Source organism: Lampetra fluviatilis, chromosome 64, assembly GCF_964198595.1.
Source record: "Lampetra fluviatilis chromosome 64, kcLamFluv1.1, whole genome shotgun sequence".
Taxonomy (NCBI): Eukaryota; Metazoa; Chordata; class Hyperoartia; order Petromyzontiformes; family Petromyzontidae; genus Lampetra; species Lampetra fluviatilis.
Window position 1 is genome coordinate 1,476,601 of NC_136338.1, and position 27,035 is coordinate 1,503,635.

A 27,035-nucleotide genomic window follows, 5' to 3' on the forward strand; every position below is an offset into this window, starting at 1 on the left:
CGGGGTAGTCAATGCTGTCCCATGATGTCCAGATGCATGGACCTGGTGAGATGGTTGATGGAGTTCCTGTTGTGGGTGGGGGTGGAGTTGTTGATTCTGTGATTATTGAAGTGGTAGATGGAGGTGCTGTTGTGGGTGGAGGTTTAGTTGTTGATTCGGTTATTGAGGTGGTTGATGGAGGTGTTGTTGTGGGTGGGGGTGTAGTTGTTGATTCGGTGATTATTGAGGTGGTTGATGGAGGTGTTGTTGTGGGTGGGGGTGTAGTTGTTGATTCGGTGATTATTGAGGTGGTTGATGGAGGTGTTGTTGTGGGTGGGGGTGTAGTTGTTGATTCTGTGATTATTGAGGTGGTAGATGGAGGTGCTGTTGTGGGTGGGGGTGTAGTTGTTGATTCGGTGGTTATTGAGGTGGTTGATGGAGGTACTGTTGTGGGTGGGGGTGGAGTTGTTGATTCGGTGATTATTGAGGTGGTAGATGGAGGTGTTGTTGTGGGTGGGGGTGTAGTTGTTGATTCGGTGATTATTGAGGTGGTAGATGGAGGTTCTGTTGTGGATGGTGGTGTAGTTGTTGATTCGGTGATTATTGAGGTGGTTGATGGAGGTGCTGTTGTGGGTGGTGGTGTAGTTGTTGATTCGGTGGTTATTGAGGTGGTAGATAGAGGTGCTGTTGTGGGTGGGGGTGTAGTTGTTGATTCGGTTATTGGCGTGGTAGATGGAGGTGCTGTTGTGGGTGGGGGTGTAGTTGTTGATTCGGTGATTATTGAGGTGGTTGATGGAGGTGCTGTTGTGGGTGGGGGTGTAGCTGTTGATTCGGTGGTTACTGAGGTGGTTGATGGAGTTCCTGTTGTGGATGGTTCAGTGGTGAGTGCAGAAGCTGATGTGGATGGTGGTCTAGTTGTTGACTCCCTGGTAGTTAAGATAGTTGTTGGAGGAGCTGTTGAGGATGAGGTTGTAGTTGTTGATTCTGTGGTTCTTGGAGTAATAGTGGTCATGGTTTGTGGACACCCTATATAACAAAAGTAAAACAACCACGTTATTACATGAAACACTTTTCTTAAACACTGCATTGAAACTCATGCTGCTAACCATAGGGGCAACATTTCACATCATTTACAAGCAACCCCATTCTTAATGTGTATGTGAGAGAACACAACTCTCAACTTCTCACACTTGAAGCTCAAGAGTTCATCTTGCCCAGTGATGTTGTACTGCTGCACCCTAATCCCAGAATGGCTCTTACATTGTCTGACCACCTTGTTTCAGAAATTATTATTGTTACACAGTGGACATGACCTTCGAGGACCACTCTAATAGTCCCATGATCACCATCATGTGGCTTTAGCTCTTCTCCTTGGTCGCCAACCTATGGGTATCACTCCTACACTCGTCTAGGTAACCTGCCCAATTCCACCCTGCAAGTGTTCTCCCCGTCACAGACTTTTCTTGATTACATCTGAAATACTCTACCATGTTTTTATTCGAACCAAATTTCTTCACTTATCATGCTAAAAAAACTCTTGAGCACTTAAATGATACCCCGCAGCAACATCATCCGCAAACATGGGGTCGACTTTCACACGTAGGTTCATGACACCAAACTTCACCATTATGCCTCCAGCATTGATTTCAGAGCTATAGAAGTGCTGTTCGACTGTTTATCAAATTTATATTATTTGATGAGCTCGAAATTCCTTTAGTTAAATGTCAGAAAAACAGGAGCTATTATTTTTGATTCTCGTCAGCATTTGATGGATCCTCATCCCCATTGTCCGCAACCTTGGCATCCTTCTGGAACCTGTGCTGAGCTTCCTTCTCCACCTCCCCAAGATTGCCTGTCCATACCTCACCCCTGCTACTGCTGGTGCATGCTTTTGTCACATCAAGGCTAGATTTATTGCAGCATATCTCAATAAACTACAGATAGTCTAAAATGCCATAGACCGGGTGCTTTACCAAACCAATATTGTGCTCCCATCACCCCAGTCCTGGACTCGCTTTACCGGCTTTGTATTCACAAGCATGTGGACAACAAGATCCTTGCCCTGGCATTTAAATCCATCAATGGCCTTGCCCCTCCCTAAGTCTGGAACCTTCACTTTGACCTTTATGGACCTAAAATAAACTTTGATAAGCCTAATAAAATCAGAATCCACAACAGTCTGGCTGGCTGCGCAAATTCAACAACTGAGCTAAACTTCCGTGCTACAATTCGTAAAAAAAAATCATGAATAGGCCTTCCAGCTGTCTTTCGAACTTAACACATGGATTAACGCATGGTGTCATCTGAATTCCATCTCTACATCTCAACAAATGTCTAACAAGAAAGTTGAAACGTTTGAAATGTAAAAAAGGGTACTGTAAAAAACAAACAAATAAAAAGCGAGCAAAAATTTTATAGGTGATATGTTATAAAGAAAAGAGGCAAGTAGTTTAGGGGCAGAGAACACGAGCCAACCAAATGCTCGCCCTATCTCTAACCCCAACCAACTATCCCACCAGGCACTAGTACAGTACTAACCATCCTACTAACCATAACAAGAAAACCAACCACCAAGCCGAACCATAACCAACTATTCAAACATTCCATGAGAAAAAGCCTTCCTACTGATCCTGACCCTAACCATAACTCTACCTCCAGCACTTCACCAGGGTAAATTTCAATTCGGGATTTCGTTATAGAGGAAAGCAAGGGATGAAATGCACTGGATGGAATCAGCTCTGAATCTTGATCTTACTGCTACATCGATGCTCCTTACCTTCACTAACCTGTGCTGACCAGTGTGATAAAGTATGGTCACACAATAACCACAATTTGCATGCTGTGGGGAGTGGCTTGAAAAATGTACATGTATATTTACCACCTTGGGGATCATTCTATGGTGGAATGTACGGTTGTGCTTACCTGGGATAATTGTGCAGGAAATGCCGTCGATTGTACAGGAACTGATGGGCAAACACAGACCCATGTTAATAGCGTACATGCGACAAACGGGACTGAGAACAAATGCAAGCACAACTCTGCCACCTCACTCAGGCTCATTTTGAGGGATATAAATGTGTTATCAAGTCAAATGCTCCGTGACATGCCGCTTGATTGATCACATATTGATTGATCACAGGTCATGGGTTAGATCCCAACCCTGACGCCTGTTTCTTTGGAGTTTGCATATTCCCCTTATGATCGCGTGGATTTTTCTCTGGGTCCTCCAGTTTTTCTCTCCACATTCAGAAACGTGCGTTTAGAGTATTTGGCTGCTATAATTTTCCACATAATGAAAGCCACTCAGTTGAGCTATATGTGGCCAGGACGCTCCTGGAAAAGAGCTATGTAGCTTAGTGGGCCTTACCTGGTCAAATAAAAAAAAGTAATAGTAGTACATCATAATCATCTAAGCTGTATTCGTTGTGAGTGTGGAAAGGGGCCTTTCCTATAAAATCGGGCAGTAAACTCTTATTGGTTCAAGCAAGCCTGACTGCCGATGAGACAATGAATATCAAAACCAGACTAGTTTGTTTGCATTGAACCAATGCTGCTGATAAGATGCACTACCAGAAGGCCGTGCGGCTGATTGGATGTGCAAAAATTACATACTTTTTTTTACGTGGGAAGAAGGCCTTATTTATTTTGTATGTTTTAGGGATGAATTTCAGATAAAAAAAATTCAATGTCGGATTTTTTGCCGCAATTTCAGATTTAATTTTTACGACACTTTTTACTGGAAAATTACGAAAGCAATGATATGGAAGTGCTTTTTTCTCCTTTGATGTCACGTTTTCAGGTCAATCCAAAAGAAAAATATTTGCATCATGAGATATTTCATATCTAGGCCTAATTTTCAGTTATATCAGATTCATAAAAAATTGTTAAAAGATCTGTCGTATAAATGTATCTTTGAAATAATTATCTGATTTCCTCCCAGAAGCAAAAATGTTCACAATCTATAAAAATAAAAGTCAAAAATTGTCTGTTTGTGGGTTTGTTTGTGGGTTTGTGTCTGTTCGCGCGCTTGCGAACGATTTGCCTCTCCAACGGTGGGGTTTAAGGAAAAAAGAAAATAGCCAGGTACCAAGCCGTAAGCCCCGCGGTGAGCAAGCGCTATTCCTTTTTCACATCCGTCAACTTTAAAAATGTGTAATTATCGATTGAGTGCGTTTTTTCGCGCTTATTTATTTATTTATGACGCGCGCACGACCATACCAACTCACGCGCCTTTGGTGGGGGGGACGGCCCATGCCAAGTCGCACGCCTTCAGTGGGAGTGAGGGGGACATTTTCTTTCGCGTTAAAAATGCTATAAAGATACACTAAACGCTGACGTTAATTCTTCACTGTGTGATGTCCCCCGCCACCCCGATGCGTGCAGTTATTACTACTATACAGTCGCTAGATGCTACCGCTATATGCCGTAGATATTACTGCAGAGCGGCCGGAGAGATCGTGGCTGGGGAGGGGGGTCAGGGGGTAGCAGCCCAGCCCCAGCCTGCCAAGGTGCCACCTCAGCCGGCTGGACAATCTAGGCGAGGCCGGAGGCTCTGCACGGGACTACGCCTCACCACGCCACTCTGTTAGGTGAGTACTTTGTGCTATAGAGTCAATAAATACTGCTAAAGAGTCAGCATGTACTACTGTAGTGATAGCAGGTACCACCACAGTCGGTATGCACTGCTGTAATCATAGCAGGTACCACCACAGTCAGTATGCTCTGCTGTTAAGATTTTTAAGAGTAGATTTGAAATATTTTTAAAAACCCGGCAATGCCGGGTACTTCACGCTAGTTTGTACATATCTGTATGTATGCATTTTCCATGTATTATGTATGTCAAGATAATGCCTCCTTTTATCAATGAATGCAATTCCTTTTGAAAGTTTATGATATGCAGTTCATGTGAATGAGTTCCAAATTATGAAAATAAATTCCTTTGACCAGTTAATTGGCTTATCGGCCCCGGCACTGCTCATCTGCTCTACCATTTACAACAGTTGAACCCAATAGCTGTATCGCCATCTCTTGGCAACCTCACAGACCAGCGGGTTTGGAATTTCACAAATCTCTCTGTGATCCACTAAGTTTTGTCTCCGAAGCGTTGGATCACACAGGCGTGCGCCACCACACTGAACAAGGCCCGGCTGCAAGCGCTGTGCGTGAACTGCGGGCTCACCAGATTTCGCACGGGTTATTGTTTGGAATCCTGTCGTTAGCCTTGTAGGTGGTTCCGTTAGAGACGCAGTCGCACTGCTCCACGCAGGTCATGCTACTCTCGTTCAGAAACGGCCGATCACTCGGGCAGGTCGGGTAGCAGCCTGCAGAGGTCACGGTGCACATTAGAATCGGTTATTAAGATCGCTCACGATACATTTAATCGCGTGAATGAGTTTCGATCGTTCGAACACTTTATGGATTTCTCATGAAAAATAAATGCTGCTGTGGTGTTACGGTTAGCACACTAAATGAAACAGACGACACAAATCAGATGATAAAACTTACAGGAACCAGAATGCACTTTTAAATCAAATATTTACACATATGGTGTTATCACAGGGTCACATGGGAGCCAACATGCTGCATGATTAGAACCCGATTCAAAATTCGATTTACTGTGTGGTTGACGATGGAGACATTGGCTTAATTTTATCAAGAACCAGACCAGAGAGAAGATTCTCTGATATCGAGTCAATGGTGAAAACACAGTTTAAATGGCTGCATTTCTGGAGCAGTGCCTGGTCTGAGGGTTGGTTGAAAATTGATTTCCACCGATTTTTGGATTTTATATTCTTTAAATAGTAGATTTACTATATTTCTGACATATAAAAAAACGCCTTTCTGCCCCACATTAATTATGCTCACAATGTCAGAGGAACGCGAATATGCATTTCCATGGGACAGCCAACTCAATGATTTTTTTTGATTTTATTTCTGTGCAGGCTACAATATGAAAGATAACTAAAGTTTCACTTAAAAAAAAAAACATTTTCCATGACTTTCTAAGTTACTTGAGTTACCACGTGAGCTGAGCAGGTCTTTCCTAGACATGTTTCTGAGTAAGACTTTCCCAGATATAATTGTGAGTCAAAGGTCAAGACCACGTTGATGACAAATAAATTATTAAATTGAAAACTAAATTCTATGTTTCTGCTAATGTAACATACTTGGTTATGTATTTTTTCTCTATCTGAATTCTAACATCGGGAATGCAAGCTAGCCTGTGAAGCAAGACCCACCCGGAATATTTGGGTGGCAGCCCTAATTGGAGGCAAATTTGAATTGACCAAAAAAAATCCAGAAACGCGCCACCGGGACAGCAACTCGAATTCACGCTTGAGTTATGTGGCTCGTGGAGACGCGGAAGTACTGAAGGGTTTTATCTAAAATCATGGCACATGCCAAACCGTCCACATGAGGAGAGGCATCTGCGATCAATAAATGTGGTTTCACGGGAACCCAAGAAGTGGCTTCACCTTCCAGCGGGGGCAGGTTAGCGGTACAGATGGCATTCCTGTTGGTGCAGGAGCGCTGGCAGCCCCGGCCACACTCCCGGTAATGCCAGTCGCACTGATCCTCATCCTTGTTGTACAAGTCACAGCCAAGCGCTGTGGAAGATAAATTGCACACGTACAGACAAACACACGAGTGATTAAACACATACACATAAATGATTAAACACATACACATAAATGAAGAAACACCAAGAAATGAGAACACACAAATACGTAAGTGAATGAACACACCTACATATGAACACAAACGTACGTCAATGAACACACATACACGTGAAGACATATACGTATAAAGACAAAAAAATACCCATATACCTATGCAAGCCAACATGGTACTCAAGGGTGGTGTGATAAGGACTACACCAGATCGCCTGTGTCTCCCCAATGCCAATGTTACACACCTTACCATGTAATCATTTCAGACCGAGTCGATTTAAAGGAGGCTCATGACCAGTTCAGATAATCATCACTGATATTGGCCATGAGTCGGAATCTAACTCGGGTTTCCAATTATCGTAATGCAGTGCATTGACCACTGCAATACCACTCGCTGCACACAGACACATATGTATGACAATGCATTCACATACACCTTCATACACATGTAGGTAAATACGTGCAAGTACACTCACACATGTACATGAATAAACACCAGACAGCACACAGGTGTATATAAACACATACCAATGTAGAAACATGGACTCACATATGTAAACAGAGCAATACGTTTGTAGTTGCAGATACATACAGATGCACAAAAATACAAGGAACCCCTATTTAACCATATAGACTGAAGGAGAAAGTGCCAGGAGCGAGCAACTGGGAAAGCCCAATTTATGCTCTATAGTTGCAGTCAGGCACGCCTTATAATGCATCCCCGTGCATTTAATGTATTCAACATTTCACAATTAATTTTCTTGAAAGCTTTGCTTTAAATGGGCAGCATAGTTGTACTGACTAAGCCAATCGTATACATATATTTTGTAGGAAAGACACTCCAGTGCCTTCCCCCATTTGTCCGTTTTTCCCATCATGGTCCATTTACAAGAAAAGGTTAAAACCCCCTGCATTAGAATCGTATAATGACGTGCCTAACAGTGATTTTGAAGGTTGTTTCTCAATCCTTAACATAAGCTACGACTATCCAATGCTGGAAGAAGGCCTCCCCTCGCCGTTGCCATCTGTCACGGTCTTCAAATCAATCTAGTTCTTGCACACGAGCTGATTGTATCGCTCCATCTCCGCAGTAGATGTGCTCTCAGTCACATTCCTTCCTTTGGCTGCCACTGCATCATTATTCTCAACTACTGGTCATCATCCCTTCAGCAACATGTTCTGCCCAAGCCCACTTACATTTCTTGGCAGTCAATATTGTCCTTAACTTGCGTTTGGTTCTCCAATCCATGTGTTCTTCTTTCTGTCTCAGTTTAATTCCAAGCATGCACCTCTCCATACGTGCCAACAATGTATTGATAAAATTCTGATAATAATGCTCCTCCCCGGTGGCTTAAGACTTTTTATGACTGAATGTAACATCAACATACCTCATTTCGCTCAAAACTGCTTTGAGCTTTATCAGGTAGTGAACTCGTAATTAAGTAATGCATTTTTTTTTAAATGTACGTGATGGTTGTTTTTGCATAGTTCTAAGTGAACATCCTGATACCACCAACTGGCGACACGTGGGAATCTGATTCAGCTACAGTTGGTCGGCTGAAACCTGGCATTGGATTGGTACTCTGAACTCTGACTTTCTATCAGCTCCGCAGAGCCACCCGGACACCTCTATTTGTACTATTCTGTGTCATAGCCGCTGGGTGTGGTGGCTACTCACGGCACAGGTCCGGTGTCCTCCAACGTAGGCACACACCCGCCGAGCCGCACGCTTGTGCGTATGACGCTAGCGCCGTGCACAGGCAGTGGCAGTCGCCACCAGTGTCACAACCGCAAGAGTCGCGCACGCACGCAGTGTAGTAGGGCAGGTACTCGACCTGAAAATAAACACACACAATAACACATTAATACGAATGTGAGCATGCACAAAGGCAAACACACACACACCAACGTGTGACCACACACACAAATGCACACACGCACGCAGAAGTAAATGAACATGCACACACAAACGCATGTGCACAAATGTGTGCGCACACGCAGACACACACACGTACCATGTTGTGACACTGCTTGAACACCCCATCCTTGAGTACGGAGCACTGCTTGTGTGCCCAGCTCTCACGATGGTGGTTTATGGTGCACGGGTCGGACACTCGCGAAAGGTCAGGGCACCCAGAGCCGGACTCCTTCCAGCCAGCGGCGAACTCGGGAGCGCTCGCTGCCACCGAGCCCGTGCGCGTCACAAAATCGTTGGCCACCTTGCCATCGTAATCTCCGCAAAGGCCACACACGTGACCCTGTGGGGAAATTCACAGGGGTCACGCTCGCACAGTGCTCACCTCCAATCCTCCCGATCCCTCCACTGGCTCCAAATCCCAGATCTTCAAGATCCTCCATGGACTAAACCCTGCCTGTCTCTTGGCTCTCGTCTCACTTTACTGCCCTCCATGCACTCTCCTACCAAGCTCTACTCATTTTACTTTACTTCCCTCCATGCACTATGCTGCTCCAGCAACCTAGTCTTTCTGTCGAAACTCCCAGCCAACTTTCGTTCAGTGGGAAGTCACTCATTCTTCTATGCTGCCCTAGCGGTTAGAACTCCCTTGCTTCAGCCATTCGTGCTGTCAACTCCCTGTTCCTGTTCAAGTCCAGCTTAAAACCTCAGTGATATTTGCTTAGTGTGTCTGACTTTAAGTAAGAGACACTCAGGCCCAAGAAACGAACCCAGGATCTTAGTGGTACCGGCCCAACTTCTGTGATGTGGAGTTAGCTCCCCGAGTGACACACGGTCGTCTCTGTGGCCAGTGACTCCCCAACTACCGGCTAAAGCCATTCCAAGTGACTGATCTCTCCTGTACCTTGAACTGTGGGTTCACGTGGACGGACACGGCCGTGTGACCATCCCAGATGACCGTGACCCCGAGCGACGTCTCCACCACAGTGTAGATGCCCATGCGGCGCACGTGGAACGGCGACCCCGGCAAATCCAGCAAACTCCCCTTTACGGTTCCGTCCGTCAACACCAGCTCGTCAGCCTTTGAGGACACAGCATGAGCAGTGCGGTTGAGTTTCTGAGGTTATACGGCCAGTTAGACCATCGCCGCTTTGTGCCATGAGATTAATAATTAATTTGGAACTTTAAAGACCGGTAGGACCCACCATGTCAAAGAACAGCCGAAGGAAGAATATAGCAGAGTTACCTCTGAGAGCCATTCAGGTGAGCTCTATTCCACATGGCAGGGGGCAGAAATTCCCACCTGCTCTGTCACTGGGAGTAATGTTTGTTGCATGGCAATCAAACTGATATTTTTTTAATTCTCAGATCTGTAATGTAGGCAATTGAAGTGCAACATCTAATTTTATGTGATGAGGTTATTTTGTGCAGTTATATCTTGAATGGGCAGAAAACATCAACTCGTGAATCTTCAAAACCCAGTTTTATAAGAGGCGACTGCCCATTTTCAAAAGCAGGATTTCAGCAGTGCCAGCACAGTGCTCTGACCTTTAAGCAACCAGACCCCATCAGTTTTGTTGGGCATACAAATTTATATATTAAGCTCCCGGGCAGTTCCAATATTTTTTACGTAAATTGATGATACTTTAAAGATGTGGGTAATAATTGGCATAATCATAAATTGCCATTTTACTTGAGCATAGCATGTCCACCAATTAGCACATGCTATTCGGATATAGATAATGTCTGCTTTTTTTGGCAAGGGAAGAATTCTCAAAAAAAGACCCCATGTATCACTCTACCTTAGAGGTCTGCCCATGCTACGGATCAACTCACATGACCCTCACCCCTTCACAAAGGCTTATGAATTAGGGCTGCAAACTTGTTTCATGCATTGCGATATTGTAAATCGTAAGCCAGATATGCATTACTGGCGCAGATAAATAAAATGATCGGATCAAAAGTAAAGCTGTTTTTGTAAGTTTGACCTCATTCACGTAAACCACGTGAGCTTTCAAAGGACAGCTCCTTCACTCAAGTTGGTGGAACAATCTAGATCCCCAAACATACATACACGCAGATTAGCCATTTAGTTGTCGTTACCTGGAGGTTAATGGAATGAACGCTATAGAACAAAAGTGACTTTGTTACATTCCTGAAGATGACACCTTTAAGATGCACCAAAATGGAATACAATTTTGAATCATATTGCGACCCCAAATCATGACAATATATTCAATACAGAATTTTTTTTCTTTAAATTCTACCCTTTCCCCGACGAAAAAGTGAACTATCTTGGAGCAGGTGGTGCCTGTGGTTCCACACGGCTCATTCTCAGTGGTGATTCGGAATGAGCCACTGCTGTTCCCACAGGAATCCTGCAAGAAAAACAACAAAGTGGTTACAGAGCATAGGGTTAAGCAACAAATATATCATGGATGAAAAATAGAAGCCACGCAGATATACTCACGAAATACACACACAGGTGGTATATTAATAAGAGGCCGTGATGAGCCTCTATGTGAGTGTTTCTCAACTCCAGTCCTCACGACCCACCACGGAAAAGCTTCCCAACCATCAGATGCACGCAGGGTGCAGTGGATTAATTTGCATATGACTAAAACATATTGACAGCGCACCTGGCTCAGGATGTACTGGCAGGACCCGTCGAAGACATACTGCTTCCCGTCGAAGGTCGTGTGGTGGCCCTCTCCGTACACGAAACACAGGCCCTGGCAGACCTTGGACGTGCAGCTCCATTGTGCGTTCATGCACGTGCTGGACAAGACAACCCACGCGCGATCATAGCATGGTGAGAGGTCACCACCATACTCTTAGTTCTTTCGGTAAAGTCACGTAGGTAAAAAAATTAAATTAAAATTAATAAAAATAAAACAATAAAATCACGACGTTTCGGAGGCAACACAAGTCTCCGTCATCAGGTGGGACCGTCACAGCCAGATTTGCTGCATCAAGTGAGGCAGGGATTCAAGATGCAAGCTCTTAAATACAAGTTAAGGGGGGAGGAGAGGGGGGGAGGAGCTTATCAGAATGTGGTAGCCAATGAATGGAACGTATCGGGAGGGGGGGGCGGGGCTAAAAGAGGGCACAAGGTACTCGTGGGCGTCGTCAACGTGGACGTGTTTGTGCGCAAGTCACTGTGGATGCACATGATAGAAAAAAAACGAAAATGCCCATGTTTATACCAGTGTTGGCTGACAATAAAGAGAGTACTGTTAAACGCTGGGGATGTTAACACTCGGTAAAGTAAAATAGTGCCTGTCAGATAAGATGGTCCAAAAATGTGTAGTTAAATATTTTTTGCATGGTTGATAACATATTTCCAATGATTACTAAGTTTGTACCCATCATCACGGTTGAAATTATGTCTATGTTTGTATATCTGAATGGCTTCGTGTACAAACCTTTGATGGTAGCCAGAGGGTTTGCAGAGCACCTTCGTCTCGGAAAAAACAATATCATGAAAGCCCACCGTGTTGTAGCAATGATCGGAAACGGCGGAAGACTCAATTTTGCCGTGTTTCAAATCTGACTTGTGCTCGCGGACACGATCAGAGACATGACGTTTCGTTTCCCCAATGTAACAGTCACCACAGCTGCAACTCAGTTTATAGACTCCAGGGTATTGCAAGTCAGGGATGACATCCTTCACAGATGGAATTACCACCACCTTTTGTGTTAGGCCAAGATGATTGCGGCCATAGATGAGGAGCAAGGAAAGCAGTCTAAAGCACTACTGTCTCTAACCATAATGGTCTCTAGCAATAACCTCTAAACCCTAAACCCAAATCCTAAAACCCTAACCAATAACAATATAACATACCCCTCACCCCTAAATCATCAATCCTAACCCCGGGCCTGTTGCTAATTTTGCTGTGCCCTCATACTATGGACCTTTGTACCTCAACTGTCCGTGCTGTCGGCTCCACACCCCTGTACAAATGCAGGCTCAAGACCAATTATGTTCCTCTGAGTGACTGCCGCTCTCTATAATATATATTCCCGGTTTCACTACTCCATAATTGAGATGTGACACTAATGACCTACACCGACGCCGACCACTGCTGTGTGACAGTGCGGTCCTGGCGTCGGTCGAGTGGGTGGTCAAGGTCGGCATCGTTTGAACGTCGAGGTCGTGCAAGGTGACATCGACCTTGACCAATGTTTTCCCCGTTTCTACTGCCCACACAACTACCAGTCCAAGATATTGCTGCTGTGGGGGGTGGGGGGGGAGCACAAAGATGCACATTGGAGAAGGGCGACTGCGGACTGCTCACCATTTGTTGCACAGCTGGGGAATGGTGTCTCCGGGGTTGTAGTGCCGCCCGTTGTGCTCGCAGGTGCATTGCTCCTCACTCACGCAGTTGCCGTTGTGATCCACAAGCAACCCGCCGGGGCACACGCAGCCCGACACACAGCCCGGGCTATACTGCACGCACGGGAGGGTGCCACACAGGTGTCGGTCGAGCCTTATCCAGCGAAACGCACTGTTGTCATCGTGATCATTGTTATCATCATGATGATCATCCGTTTCAATGAAGACGCAACCCAAAAACAGATATTATATTCACACTCGCTTTTCCCGACTAGTTTTGGTAGCGGGGTTTGACTCATACTTCCTTTATCATGAGACAATGCCCTTCTCTGGGACAATGCCCTTCTCTGTCCCACTGCTCTTGAAAGAACCAAGAGTATCATGATGGCCTAAACCATCGTAAGACAAAGTTCTGCTGCATTTAGCCTGAGGTCAGTAGTTCTGCTTCAATAATTATTCATATATTGTCGCTATACACCCAGGCCATGTTCTGGGTAAACTAGCACCAGCTTAAAGCTTAATTTGTGCGGTACTATGTTTCACCACAGCATTGTTACGTATTTCCTTCCAGATGTATTGTTACTACTGATGGCTATAAGAAGCCTTTATTTGACTGTCGAGTTGGTTGCACTTTCAACGGACACTTACGCATATTGAATGTGGATTAGCACAGGTTCTTTGACAGGCAGCACTGCCTTCACTCGATCCGTCACTGCAGTTGTGGTAAGTCATCTGGCCTTCACATGTGTTCCCTGCACGCACACGCACAAACACACAACACAGGTTCTTTAAATATCCAGATTTGCAGATAATAAGGTCGTGACCTATTGTGAAGTTAACTCAAAACATAGCTTTGTGTAGTCAATCCAATGATCCATATTTGTTTTTGGGTACGGCCACAATCTTGTCATAAATCAACTGCTTGGCCAAACCCAAGAACAAATAGTGATTGAAATATTGATTATTGTGAAATTAACTACCATTGGCAGGACAGATCCAAATGTGGCAAGTGCCCAAAATGTCAGCGTACTATACATTTTCTATATATTGTATATTTGTTATAATGCTGTGCTCATGAATGTCATCAAAAGTGCTGCTTCCTACCCCTCTTCAAGTCCAGGCTCAAGATCTTACTTTTAACTTTTGCCTACGGTTGACTGCCTCTCTCTAAAAATAAATGTTGTTTCTGCAGTGTCTTAAGAAGGACAATAATAGCAACAAGAGTAGCTCACCAGATATGGGGGAAGGTCCAAAGCAGTGAAGTTCCCCACCCGTGCACAGACTAGGGGGCAAACAATGAAGCAAAGATGCATTGCGTGAGTAGACATCCTTGGTCTTATCAAATATAACATTAATCATCATCAACATTATCACTATATAAATACACGACAGCTTTTGTGCAAATAACCTGACATTTCTCCTGAATTCTTAATAAAAACCCAGCAATGACTAACTCCTTCTGCTGGGGGGTGTGAATAGGTGCTGGCGGACAAAAGAGACCAAATGGCGTGGATACAGGCGTCGTGTATAAAGTACGACCATAAAAGACATGTCTGAAGTTGTGTTAAAATAAACCATTTTATTTAGTAACGTGCCCATGACACTTGACTCGGCTAAAAAGTCAAATTATTGCTCTGCAACTAATAAAGTGCGTGTGTGTGGAGTAGCGAACGTTTCAGCCGTGAGGCACTTAACCCGACCCAGACCGCTGCTCTGGGATAAGAGTGGTCGAGGTCGCGCAAGACAACGTTGACGTCAAAAACAACCGCGGCCAATGTCGCCCAGCACGAGTGTGGAATGCACACGCTGGCACAACGCTGGTTCATACCACTGCGTGTCGTGCAGATCAACGGTCACCCCTGCCCGGATCACGTCCCCGCTCATCTCCGAGTAGCAGGGGCAATCGCTCTTGAGCACACACACGCCGTGCTCGTCGTCGTACAGCCCCGCGCCGCACACACAGCCCTCCACGGGGGAAGGGGATGGCAGCTCGAACGGCGGGAGGCGCACCCCCCGACACACTTCACGGGATATGCGGCACGACGCGGAGCCGCACTCGGGCGCCGCGTAGCTGAACTCGTGGCTGATGGGGCAGTTCTTGGCATCGAGGCCTGTGGTCGGTTCACGGTGATGACAGAGAGAGAGGTGAGGCGAGAGTGAGTAGCAAAGGAGGTTTGTGTATTAAAGGATGCCTGAATTGAGGGAGGTGTGTATATTGAGTTGTGTGACGGTATGGAAGATAGAGCCCTTCTAATAATACTTATGGTATAGATACATACATTGGTTACGTGTTCTGGGCTGTCCGACACAAGTTTTCATTTATGAGAAAAAACGACTTTAACGTTACAGAATCAGACATGGAAACATAGCACTCTAGTGACATCACTGTGATTCCATCACTAATATCACTGACAATCGTTCGAACATGACTCCACTAAAGTAATGTAACTCTAACTCACTTTGGTGGCACACTTGACGATTTCTGGCATGCAATTTCGATGCTATGATTAACGTAGTGATCGGAAAAATACATTCAAATTACCCGAGGAAATATAATTTAGATATAAATTACCAACAACTGGTTCTTGTATAACTTACATATAAATTGACAAACGTTATGAGCTGTGTAATTTAGGTACCCAATGACAAACTAAAAATGTAATTACATTACATATTTAAATTAAATGTAATTTACATTTCGCCCATCTCTGGACTCATTGCCCTGGCGTTGCCCGTGCGGCTGTGCTTACTGCAGATGTTGCTCCTCCAGCCGTCGAGGACGACGCCATGAGCGGCGCACGCGTACGCGTATGCCGAGAGTGCAGCGCACAGGCACGGCTCCGGATACGAGCAGCTGCACGTATCGTACTTGCAGCGCTGCACAGGTGGTGGGGGGTGGTGTGCAGGCAGACAGACAGATGGACAAACGGGCGTTGAGATAGAGAGATGGATGGATGGATGGACAAATTGACAGATGGACAGACGTAATTATAAATGGACAAATTGGCAAAGAGAGAAGGAGGGACAGAAGGATAGATGATCGAATGGGCAGATCAAGACAGACAGATGAAGAAATGGACAGATACACAAATGGATACACAGACGGTGAGACAAACAAAAACAGATAAATGGACAGTCAATTAGATAGACAAATGTGGACAAATGGCTACAGACAAAAATATGGATATTTGATCTCATCATAAGTACCATTTTTATCTAATGAGAGAGTGTCAAGTATGTGGCCATCACTAGCAGTAGCCCATCATTCTTCTCCAGACAATAAACCCACATTGTGGAAAGTAAGAGATCCGCTTTTGACTTGGCGGCAGGGGCGGTTTCTTCATTAGGGCGATTGGGCGACGCACCACCAATGTCATTCAACCACAGAGTCACGCTAGCCGTCACTGTGCCTCTGGATATAGTCCAATCAGCGTCATGCTACGTTCTGTGGAGTACCGCCTCGTTTTGGGCGATTTCCCTCCAGCTGAGAATCGCCCCGAGTGGTCCCATAGACTTACATTCAAAGATGGTTTTTTTCGAACGGGGGCGCTGCAATGCATTCTCTATGGCTTCCGGGAGGGCTCGCCCTAACGTGCTTACGTCATCATACGTGCTTACGTCATCATACGTAAGCACGTTTCATCCAACAAAATTATTTGTCGCCACCTAGTGGAATCTTTAATAAAAGAAACATGAGTGGTTTGTTTTAATAGTGAGTATAGAAACAAACAAGATGTATTGTAAGAGTCACTTTATTTTCATTAATATTAAAGAAGTGAAGTTGCCTTTACATGTGTAGTGACAGAACGGTCACTACTGTGTTGGCCCGTACGAGGGCTGGGGGCCCAAGGGGGTGCCTGGGGGGTCACGTGCTGGAGGGATCCGGACCTTCCCAGAGGTGGGGGAAGTGAGGCGTGTCCTGGGAAGGGAGGCGTGGCCTGAAGAGAGCCAGCTACGCCGGGGCGGAGCCAGCCACGCCAAACCAGATATAAGCGTGGTGTGAACGCAGAGCGAGGCTGTTGTACTGTACTCCAAAGTGAAGACATCATCGGTCGTCAAGTCCCGAGTCGTCGTCCTGGGCCAGGCAGGCCGTTGCCTGCCTGGTCCAGTCTGTGTCGTGTTCCAGAGTGTTAGTGAGTTGAGGAAGGTGGTCACCACCTTATGTACAGTGTTATATTACTTACCGTTTAATAAATAGTGTTGCCTCCAAGCTACGTGTGTGTGCACCTAATTCGAACCTACTACATCTGGTGTCAGAAGTGGGGTAAATAAATATTGCTAGGTGTTATCCTAGGGAAGTAAAATGGGCACACGAAAAACAAATATACAACTCACCTGGACGCCTTCGTACAACGGGGACGGTGTGACGACCATCCTTCGGACAGCCCCGGGGATGGCAGCCCCGGTGACAGAGAGAGAGAGAGATGGCGCTGCGCGCGGAGCGGCGGGACTGGCACCACTCTGCTGCTTCGCCGCCATCGGGAATGGAGCGACGGAGCCGCGGGGAGAGGACACCATCGTCGCTGCGGGGGCTGGCAGGGGAGGCCCGGCCATGCGGGCCACGCGGTTCCCGCCATTTCGGCGGCTGGTCGGGGCGCGGTTCCCGCCAAAGCGCTGCTCCCGCCATTTCGGCGGCGGGAACGCCGCTCCTGCTGCTGAAATGCCGCTCCCGCCAACATCAACGCCTGCAGAGGGGGAGTTCCAGTCTTCAGCTCGAGCGTGAGAGGTGGATGGGTTCGCAAGAGCAGGCCGTGTTCACCATGAAAGATTCTTCGGGCCGTCCCAGTGCTCCACCTTGCCGCGCTCCGCTATTTAAAGGTTGCCAGGCGAGTCGTCACATGACAAGCACCCGTCCCCAAGAAAAATAATAACTTCACCCATCTTGCGTGCGCCGGGTTGCGATCGCGGGTGTTTTTTTTACTCGCTGGGTTGCGGAGCGTGTTCGTCCGGTTGTGTGCGTGATAAATTGACGCGGCGACCATGGGGGGTTTCTGCTTGTAACAAGTGTTGTTGTTAAATACGGCGTCAAGATCGGTATCTTCTGGGTGTAGTTAATGATTAATTCGTGTTGGTGTCCCGAGCTCCGTTGATATCCTGTATGTTGCCGTGTTAATGACTCGTGTTGTTACATCGTTTTGTTGCGAAATCGCCGTTGTTATTGTGTATACTGTATGGAGTTTCGCTCGTGATTGCCACGTGTAACTGTAAGAAACTTTGATCGTCATTTTTGCCAAGGTACAGACCGTATGGAGCTTTGCTTGGAATTGTTAACAGTGTATGGACTGTTGGGTACTTGCTTGTGATTATTTACTATGTACGGATTGTCTGGAGTAGTGATTGTGTGTGTTGCCATGTGGGGACTGGATGGAGCATTGCACCAAATGATTGACTGTACGAAATTCATATACTGCATATACTGTATTAATCAATTCGGCGATTCTTGGGGTTTGTGTATTGTTTTGTTTTGCTCTCAAAATTCGAATGCCCTGAGTCCCATGGTTAATGTTGAAGGGGTTTTTCAAATTACAGGTTCGGTGTGTTTCAACCTCACTGGTTGGCTCCTGTCCGTTGTTGCACAGATGATGTATTTTGTGCGGGAATGCCTCTTGTGTTCTACATCGATCGGGGGTGCGTTTCCGTTAATTGCTGTCAAATTGCGTTGCTCTCTCCACTCGGTTGGTACAGCTGCATGCTGCAATGCGAGTCTCGGAGATGATGTGTACGGATACGGGATGTGAGGTGTATTGTTGTGACCATTGAATATTCGGGATCGTCACAAATTGGGCGTACCTGTTCGGCATTGGATCAGTTCTGTGGGGGATCATAATTCAAATCGTATGTGTTGTGATGGTGTTAAATTGCGATGGTGACATGCTGCCAGGGATTTGGAATTGTGGTGCTGGCTGTCACTTATCTTGGGGCGCAGATCCTGGTCAGGATGGCCCAGTGAGAGTTGTGTGTCTAACACGAACATTGTGGTCCCGTCATGCTATGGCTGACGGCTTGACCTGACAGCCCGGAGATCGAGACACTCCGTGGCTTGTCTAGCCTAGTGGGCTGTGCGCTCACATGGCTCAGAGAGTGTGGTCCCGTCATGCTGTCTGACAGCTTGACCTGACAGCCCGGAGATTGAAACACTCCGTGGCATGTCTAGCCTAGTGGGCTGTGCGCTCACATGGCTCGGAGAGTGTGGTCCCGTCATGCAATGGCTGACGGCTTGACCTGACAGCCCGGAGATTGAGACACTCCGTGGCTTGTCTAGCCAAGTGGGCTGTGCGCTCACATGGCTCAGAGAGTGTGGTCCCATCATGCTGTGTCTGATGGCTTGACCTGACGGCCCGGAGAGTGAGACACTCGGAGGTGCGTTGAAACAGTGGGCTGGAGATTCGTAAGGTTCAGGTGGAGTTGTCCTGTTACGTTGGGACTGTATCCCTCAGTTGTTAGGGTGCATGTTGTGCAATGAGTGAACGATGGGTCGTCTCAGCTCGGTCGGTACAGTTATATGCTGCGATGCGAGTCTTCGAGAGAGACTGGCTCGTCTCAGCTCGGTCGGTACAGCTATATGCTGCGATGCGAGTCTTGGAGAGAGACTGGGTCGTCTCAGCTCGGTCGGTACAGCTATATGCTGCGATGCGAGTCTTGGAGAGAGACTGGGTCGTCTCAGCTCGGTCGGTACAGCTATATGCTGCGATGCGAGTCTTGGAGAGAGACTGGGTCTCAGCTCGGTCGGTACAGCTATATGCTGCGATGCGAGTCTTGGAGAGAGACTGGGTTAAAATCCCACCGATATGGCCGACGTGTGCTACTGGTTGTGACGCCGCGTCGGAAAGGCGGTGGGGTGGTAACATGGAAATTCCCCCCCCCGATATGGCCGACGCGTGCTACTGGTTGTGATGCCGCGTCGGAAAGGCGGTGGGGTGGTAACATGGAAATTCCCCCCCCCGATATGGCCGACGCGTGCTACTAGTTGTGACGCCACGTCGGAAAGGCGGGGGGGTGCTAACGGGTGACTGTCATTGCATGCGTGATTCTAACGGGGGGGGGGGGCTGTGCTGGAGCGTAAGTGGGTTAGCCAGTTTTCATGTATATTTGTTGTTAATTCCCCGTTTTCTATGCGGTTCCCTTTTACCCTCGTCGATTCTGTATATATTACGTGATTGTATTTCTTATCGGTCGCCGGTCATTTATTGATGTTGCTGGTTCGGAGGCACACCTTTTCGATGTTTCACAGTTGTGTTACAGCCGGGGACGGCTGTGTGTTTATACAGGGGGGGGTGATGTAGTGACAGAACGGTCACTACTGTGTTGGCCCGTACGAGGGCTGGGGGCCCAAGGGGGTGCCTGGGGGGTCACGTGCTGGAGGGATCCGGACCTTCCCAGAGGTGGGGGAAGTGAGGCGTGTCCTGGGAAGGGAGGCGTGGCCTGAAGAGAGCCACCCACGCCGGGGCGGAGCCAGCCACGCCAAACCAGATATAAGCGTGGTGTGAACGCAGAGCGAGGCTGTTGTACTGTACTCCAAAGTGAAGACATCATCGGTCGTCAAGTCCCGAGTCGTCGTCCTGGGCCAGGCAGGCCGTTGCCTGCCTGGTCCAGTCTGTGTCGTGTTCCAGAGTGTTAGTGAGTTGAGGAAGGTGGTCACCACCTTATGTACAGTGTTATATTACTTACCGTTTAATAAATAGTGTTGCCTCCAAGCTGCGTGTGTGTGCACCTAATTCGAACCTACTACACATGCTTAAGCTGTTAATGTATCCTTTGCATGGGTGGACCTTATCCTTATCAATCATCCAGACATTTGCCCCCCCTGAGAGATTTTGCAGGAGCCGCCACTGCTTGGCGGGAAAGACGGAGCCAATTGGGAGTGGCAAAGGTTACAAGAGATGGGTGTATGTGGTACAGGAGGACATGGAAATGAGGGGACTTACCAGTGGCTGATACCAGTAGTGTTAATATCTACCTAATATCTCAAAAGCTAAGCAGGTTTGAGCCTGAATAGTACTTTAATAGGTGACTGGCATGCACAAACAGGTTTTTACATTGGATCTGGGGCTACGCGGTGAACAGCAGAAGGCTTTGTAGGAAACCCCATTGTTGTACTGCACTTCTATGCTTTCTCGTCCATACTCTCTGCTTTCACCAACCCACACTGACCCACGTGGTGACATATGTCTAAATAACCCCCATGACCCACACGGCATGATGACGCCCTTATCTAACACAGTTGGCTACGTAATGTGCGAAATAAGTTAATCATACGTACGTACATACATGCATGATAAACCCCATAGGAAACAGTGCGCTCTGTTTGCTGGAGTTTGGTTGGGGCAAGTGGAAAAGTGCTGCTCCTACTTTGTGGACCAGAGGTCACTTGACGGGATCTCAGAGGTACTTCTGTGATGTCTAATTCCACGAACCGTTTTCTAACAGAACGAGTCACAGCTCTGTTAGAATTCCCAATGGATTATTCATCTCACGACATGACACTGTTTGTACAATGAGGATATCATTGGGGAAAAAGACGAAAATATAGGCAGTCCCCGGGTTACGTAAAACCCAACTTAAGGAAATTCAACTTTAAGGAAATGCTCCCATAAATTATGTAAAACATTTAATATGCGGAAATCTTTGCGTCAGTTAGATAAGTACAAATAGTGCAGCGCGGTGCGGTTGTAGTTGCGGATTAATACACGTCGCTCCACCAAAACGCCACCTTCACCGAGCCTGAGCTTCACTAGGATTAAGATAAATGGAATTTTTTGTAGTGTTACGTAATTATTTTCCTTTTGTAGCATTAAGTAATTGTTTGTTTTCTGTAGCGTATGTAGTGTGTATCTGTGTGTGTTTGTGTGTGTATGTGTGTGTGTGTGGACGAGCCTACTCCACCTTTGTGTGCGTGTATGTGTGTGTGTATGTGAAGTCTAGACCGAGCCGAATGCACAGTAAACATTCGGAAGTGACTGCTTTCTGTTAACAATTAATATTAAAATCAACAATTGGATACAGTATATGTTCCATTAGTTTAATAATGGGTAGTGGTAGGATAGATATTCGATGCAATGAAAGAATCATAGGAAGTGCAGAGTCTATGTACAGCGATAGGATACAGGGAACGGACGACAGCACGATACGGTACTGAGAGAAAATGGTAGGGGAGGCACAATTATTTCCAGCTATGGGATTTTATCTTGATTTTTGGGGAAAATTGTTCAGTTTCCGACATGAAAAATTCGGGTTACGGATATTTCTCAGGAACCTAACCCTTCCGTAACCTGGAGACTGCCTATAAATATATTTTTAATCATCACGCAAAGGGTAACGTACCATGTAATATTCATCTGCAGAAACCACACTGTGGCAGGTAGAGAATGGACCGTCATTATCCATCAGAGGGCCACAATATGTTTTAGCGTATTCATCTGAAAGATAAGAAACACACAAGCTCAGACAGTGTAGCCTTTGAGCTGTCGGGCCACTGCCCGAAACGTTAGCTGGGCATGGTGGTCCACATGTGCAATCCATAGCTATGGAGGCAAGGGCTGGTAAAATCACATATTGAAGTTCAAACACTTGCTCAGTTGCAAGGTGGCCAGGAGATGGCAGTATAGCAAAAGCAAGGCTATGCGCTGCCCTCTAGAAATTGCTAAGTGTGTGAGGGAACCAGGTGGTTTAGGGAGAAGGCCATAACCGTCAGAGTACTGAGTCAGCACCACTGAGTTCCTGAGTTCAAATCAGGGTTTCAGTCAGCCGTCCATATGTCAGGTTCTTAAATGCAGCAGATTAATGAACTCAACCCAGTCGCCAATGACTATATTAAAAAACCATAAAAAAATATTTTTCCAATCATTTTTATGTTTACAGTTACGGAAACACTTCTATATTTGTTTAATTTGCATACATATGTGAATAAAAGGAATTGAAGTAATGTTCAAAATAATTCTGCATCCCATTCAATAAGCTGTGAGGCTCTGCAGTGGGCAGCAGAGGGCAGTACAGCAAAATACATTGTCATAATATGCTCCCACATCTATATCCCTCCAACTTCCACTAACCAGTGTGGTCAAAATATTCAAATACCTCCCACAATGATACGTACGGCGTGAGGAGGCCCTCATCCAGCAGTGAAGTGAATATGACAGCGTGGCATTGATCGGTCACACATGAGCTGTGAGCTGTGTCGGCATGAAGCGTCTCACTGTTGGTGATGTACACCGAGCACGGGTCCATGGTGACCTCTTTTCGGTCCGGGCACGTCGCCTGAGCCTTCCACATGTTACAGAAGGTCGCCGCTGTCGCGTCCACGATGCCGGAATGCGTGAAGTCGTCACCGGTTACTTCATTGAAATTTCCGCACAGCCCTGTTAAATTGTCACAAGATGTCATTTAAGAGGTGGTTTGGGTGGTTTCATAATGATCAGGTGTCGGAGCGTAGGAGCAAGAAGCCAACACTGCTATGTCTTAAGTTCAAATACGGGTATCAGCTGTGATGAAACCGTTTTCATGAACACATGGCCATACTCATCTCTGTTGTTGGCCCTGAGCCTGTGGTTGGAAATTCTACATTTCTATGACATGGGCCATTCCATCCATGACAACAGTTGCATTCCCGTGCAGTGCTGCTGTTGGTTTCATCATCCCCATATGGATAATGTTGAGCTGATTGAACCCTGACCGGGGATGTGAACTCACATTTGTCCAACGGTTAAGGTGGGTTCACACTGGATCACTCAACTCAATGTAACGGGATGAAACAGCTACTTAGGCCTCACTGTTAGTGATGTCACAGAATTGTAATGTTAGTGCACAGCTTAATTCGCTAGGTTGAACGTGTTGGAACAATGAGTGGACCGGCAAGCAATCAGAGTTGGGGTGGCACAAAGGAGGGCAGCCAAGGGCAGCACGTGGCAAGCATGTGATGAATGAGCAATCATCACAAACAATGTTGTCATCATTATTTATAGAGTGGCGCTAAAAAGCATTTTGACATTAAAACTCGACACACGTATAACATCAAAAAAATCCCCGAAATACTGATACTGATAACATGTTTTTTTTTTAACTGAAGAAAACATCAAAGCAGCATACGGAAGAACAGAGCTTGAGACATACATACCACACGTTTTGTTGTGATACGCGGTGGCCGCGGTAATGTACAGCTGCATCAGGGGCTTTAGCTGAACTCGCAGGCGCAAGCCAAAGTTGGTTTCCGCACGGAGGTAGAAGGACGACTCTTGCACGACGGTCACGGATGCTGAAAGAAATAGACATGAGACCAACAGTGCATGCCAAGCTGTCATGAAATGCACGCAAACATTCACATCATAAGCTGGACCATCTGCAAAACAAGCAGTGATGATCAGAAGTCTGAATCAGTGTTTAGTTATGAAGCTTAGGCATTTAACACATATTTAAAGACAAATTCATGCTGCCTGAGTAAATGATCTAAACAATGATTGTAGATTAACTATCATGGAATAGTTTATTTGTGTAATTGCAGACAGACTTAATATGTCATCATTTCTATACATTCACAAAGCAGCGACTTATACTTGTCAAAACACTTTTATGTAATTGTTTTTAATATCTGTAATGTGTTGAGTTCTGTGGATTGAAAATGGTTGATTTAAGAGGGCAGGTGTAAAATGGATTGCAAAAACTGTCAATCACAAGGCTTACCCGACACAAATGGAAGAGGCACCTTATTCTCATGCACGAGCACATCCCCTGATGCCTTGAACACAACCTGAAACAATAATAATCACTTGTAGTTATTGAAAATCAATATGGTTATATAAGGGTTGTCACTAACAATATAGTAATCAATCAACAGTATTTTATTACGTATTCGTTGCTTTAAAAACTGATTCAAAATATACAATGTTCAACCCAGTGATTTATTTATTACACTTTTTGGGTCTTTATTTTCTTTTGAGTTACATTGTGTCAGAAAAAAGCCATGGAAGATTACATCACATAACTACGTTTGAACACGCTTTAAAAGCCTCTTCATCCAGACTATGAGCATAATTTTTACATGCTCTGGAAAGTATTTGTTCAAATTGAAAACACAAGTTTCACATGATATTTAAGGGTGTGCAGTCATTGGTCATCAGTGAGACCATAAATTTGCTCATTATCTCAAGATATCTATGCCTTAAACTGTCTCTCTCTGCTCATGCCCTCCCTTTGGATTAAGGCGGCTTGAACTCTTATTAGAATGCATGCAAACGCACACACACTCAATCACGCGCATCTGGGTGTACATGCACACACACACTCACCGTTTTTATGTCATCGATGTAGAGGATAACACTATTGAGACACGTCTTAGAATCTCGCCCCTCGCACTTGGTTAACTCTCCCAGTACGGAGAACTTCTTGCCAGCGCAGTCCTAAAAATATTGAGGCCACAGAGCAGAAGGTTAGAGGTCATTGAATTGGAAAAGCTGTACATATATGACTCATGGGAATGTAATGAACATGTCTATGCATGTGCCAATGTGGACCATGAAGGCCTACCCAAGCTGTCGCCATTCCTAATATTGCTCCATTGCAATAATCCAACTAACTCCTACGCACGAGCAAATTTTATTGATCCATCTCTCCGCAGTTGATATCCTGTTAGGAGTGATCTCTCCTTTGTAAAAAAGTCACATTCCTGACAATGCCCGTTCTTCATAGCACCTCTCCTTTTGTTTTTATGCCACAGTGTTGAGTTTTATTTTGTTAATTGTGCTTTGCACCACTTCCAATGTATCATCACCGAATCATTTATCTCCTTTGTTCGTCTCGACCACACTGGCCATCGTTCCTTTCTAGTGACGTATCCTGCCCACTTACCTTTCTTCAGTCAAAATTATGTCTCTAACTTGCGTACGTTCTCTAACCCGTGTGGTTAATATTTCTATCTCTAAATGTAATTCCAAGAATGCACCCTCTCCATGCATCTTTGTGTAGTTTTTAGCTTTAGTTCTATTTTCTTCATCAATTATCATGTTTCTGAGCCGTGTCACAGCAGGTAATATACAATGACCTCAATGGACTATGCGATATTGGATTTGCAGATCGAGTTGTGACACTGGATCATAATGATTCATTAGATCGTGGAGAAGAGGGTGAAATTCGTTACATCCCAAGCTCACGCTGCCACATGCACCAATGCATTACAAATGCAGTTTTGGTACCGTTGTGAGGGTGTAAAAGCAGTCCCCGTGGAATCTGTACGTCTTGCTGTCGAAGGTCGAGAAATAGGAGCCGCCCAGGATCTTGCACGTCCCATAGCAGGGGCGGCTGTCGCAATTCCACTGACCCTGCTCGCAAGTGCTGAGTCGGCAAAGACGGTGGCACAATGATTAGAATGAAAAACCCACAAGTGGCAGGTGGTGAGGGATAATGGGGGCTTTGCCCCTCAAACCTATTTAGCAGCTTGCATTTAAACACAGCCTGTACAATAAAACCTCTAGAAGCCACTCCATGAAAGAGCACAAGATCACCACAAGCAAGGCATGTGGTAAACCACAGTGCGGTGCCCTATGTGCTGTTCCAACACTCTACACTTTTGCAAGTGATATCTTTATCTGGTAAAATAGCACCAGCAGCCACCTTTGTGCCACATGGTTAGAGAAAGTGTCATTTTATAATCCAGTGGTTCCAAAGCTATTTTAAGAAATGTATCATCTGATCGATCACAAATACATTTTTAATATAAGCCCCCAAAATTACTTATATTGAATGGCATTAAAAAGTTCATACCTTAAAAATGCACACGGAAACACTAAACCAATTCTTTGGTGAGATTGCGTTGCCAGTCATGCGTGGTGGTCGTAAGTGGTGGGAATCAGGTTTCAAGTAGGAATCTGTGTGGGTGGCCTTCCTGTAGACAGAATGTCCCAAGGATCCATCAAGTCTCCTCTCAAATAGCACATCCAAGAATGGTAGTTTGCCATCTTTCTCCACTTCCATGGTGAATCTGATGGATGGGTGTCTGGTATTGATGTGGTCCAGGAAATGGTTCAATGCTGGGAGGCCATGTGGCCAAATGACGAAAGTGTCATCCACATATCTCTTCCACAGGGAAGGACGCAGGGTGGACGTCTGGATGGCGTCTAATTTCCAGAGACTAGTTTTGGCTTGCATC

General features: G+C 45.8%; 1 protein-coding gene across 1 annotated transcript in view; it reads right to left on the reverse strand.

Annotated features, from left to right (window-relative positions):
• Positions 1 to 890: 890 nt before the first annotated feature.
• Positions 891 to 27,035, reverse strand: part of LOC144951893 (mucin-2-like) — a 52,741-nt gene continuing 26,596 nt past the window's right edge. The window contains exons 6-20 of the mRNA XM_078882239.1: positions 26,083 to 26,221; positions 25,180 to 25,290; positions 24,575 to 24,641; positions 24,012 to 24,149; positions 23,057 to 23,256; positions 15,652 to 15,778; positions 14,759 to 15,012; positions 12,864 to 13,015; positions 11,205 to 11,343; positions 9,470 to 9,646; positions 8,666 to 8,908; positions 8,329 to 8,485; positions 6,456 to 6,587; positions 5,159 to 5,300; positions 891 to 1,005 (exon numbers count right to left, since the gene is read on the reverse strand). Coding sequence (XP_078738365.1) covers positions 891 to 1,005; positions 5,159 to 5,300; positions 6,456 to 6,587; positions 8,329 to 8,485; positions 8,666 to 8,908; positions 9,470 to 9,646; positions 11,205 to 11,343; positions 12,864 to 13,015; positions 14,759 to 15,012; positions 15,652 to 15,778; positions 23,057 to 23,256; positions 24,012 to 24,149; positions 24,575 to 24,641; positions 25,180 to 25,290; positions 26,083 to 26,221 — 2,293 coding nt within the window. The remainder of the gene's footprint in view (positions 1,006 to 5,158; positions 5,301 to 6,455; positions 6,588 to 8,328; positions 8,486 to 8,665; positions 8,909 to 9,469; positions 9,647 to 11,204; positions 11,344 to 12,863; positions 13,016 to 14,758; positions 15,013 to 15,651; positions 15,779 to 23,056; positions 23,257 to 24,011; positions 24,150 to 24,574; positions 24,642 to 25,179; positions 25,291 to 26,082; positions 26,222 to 27,035) is intronic.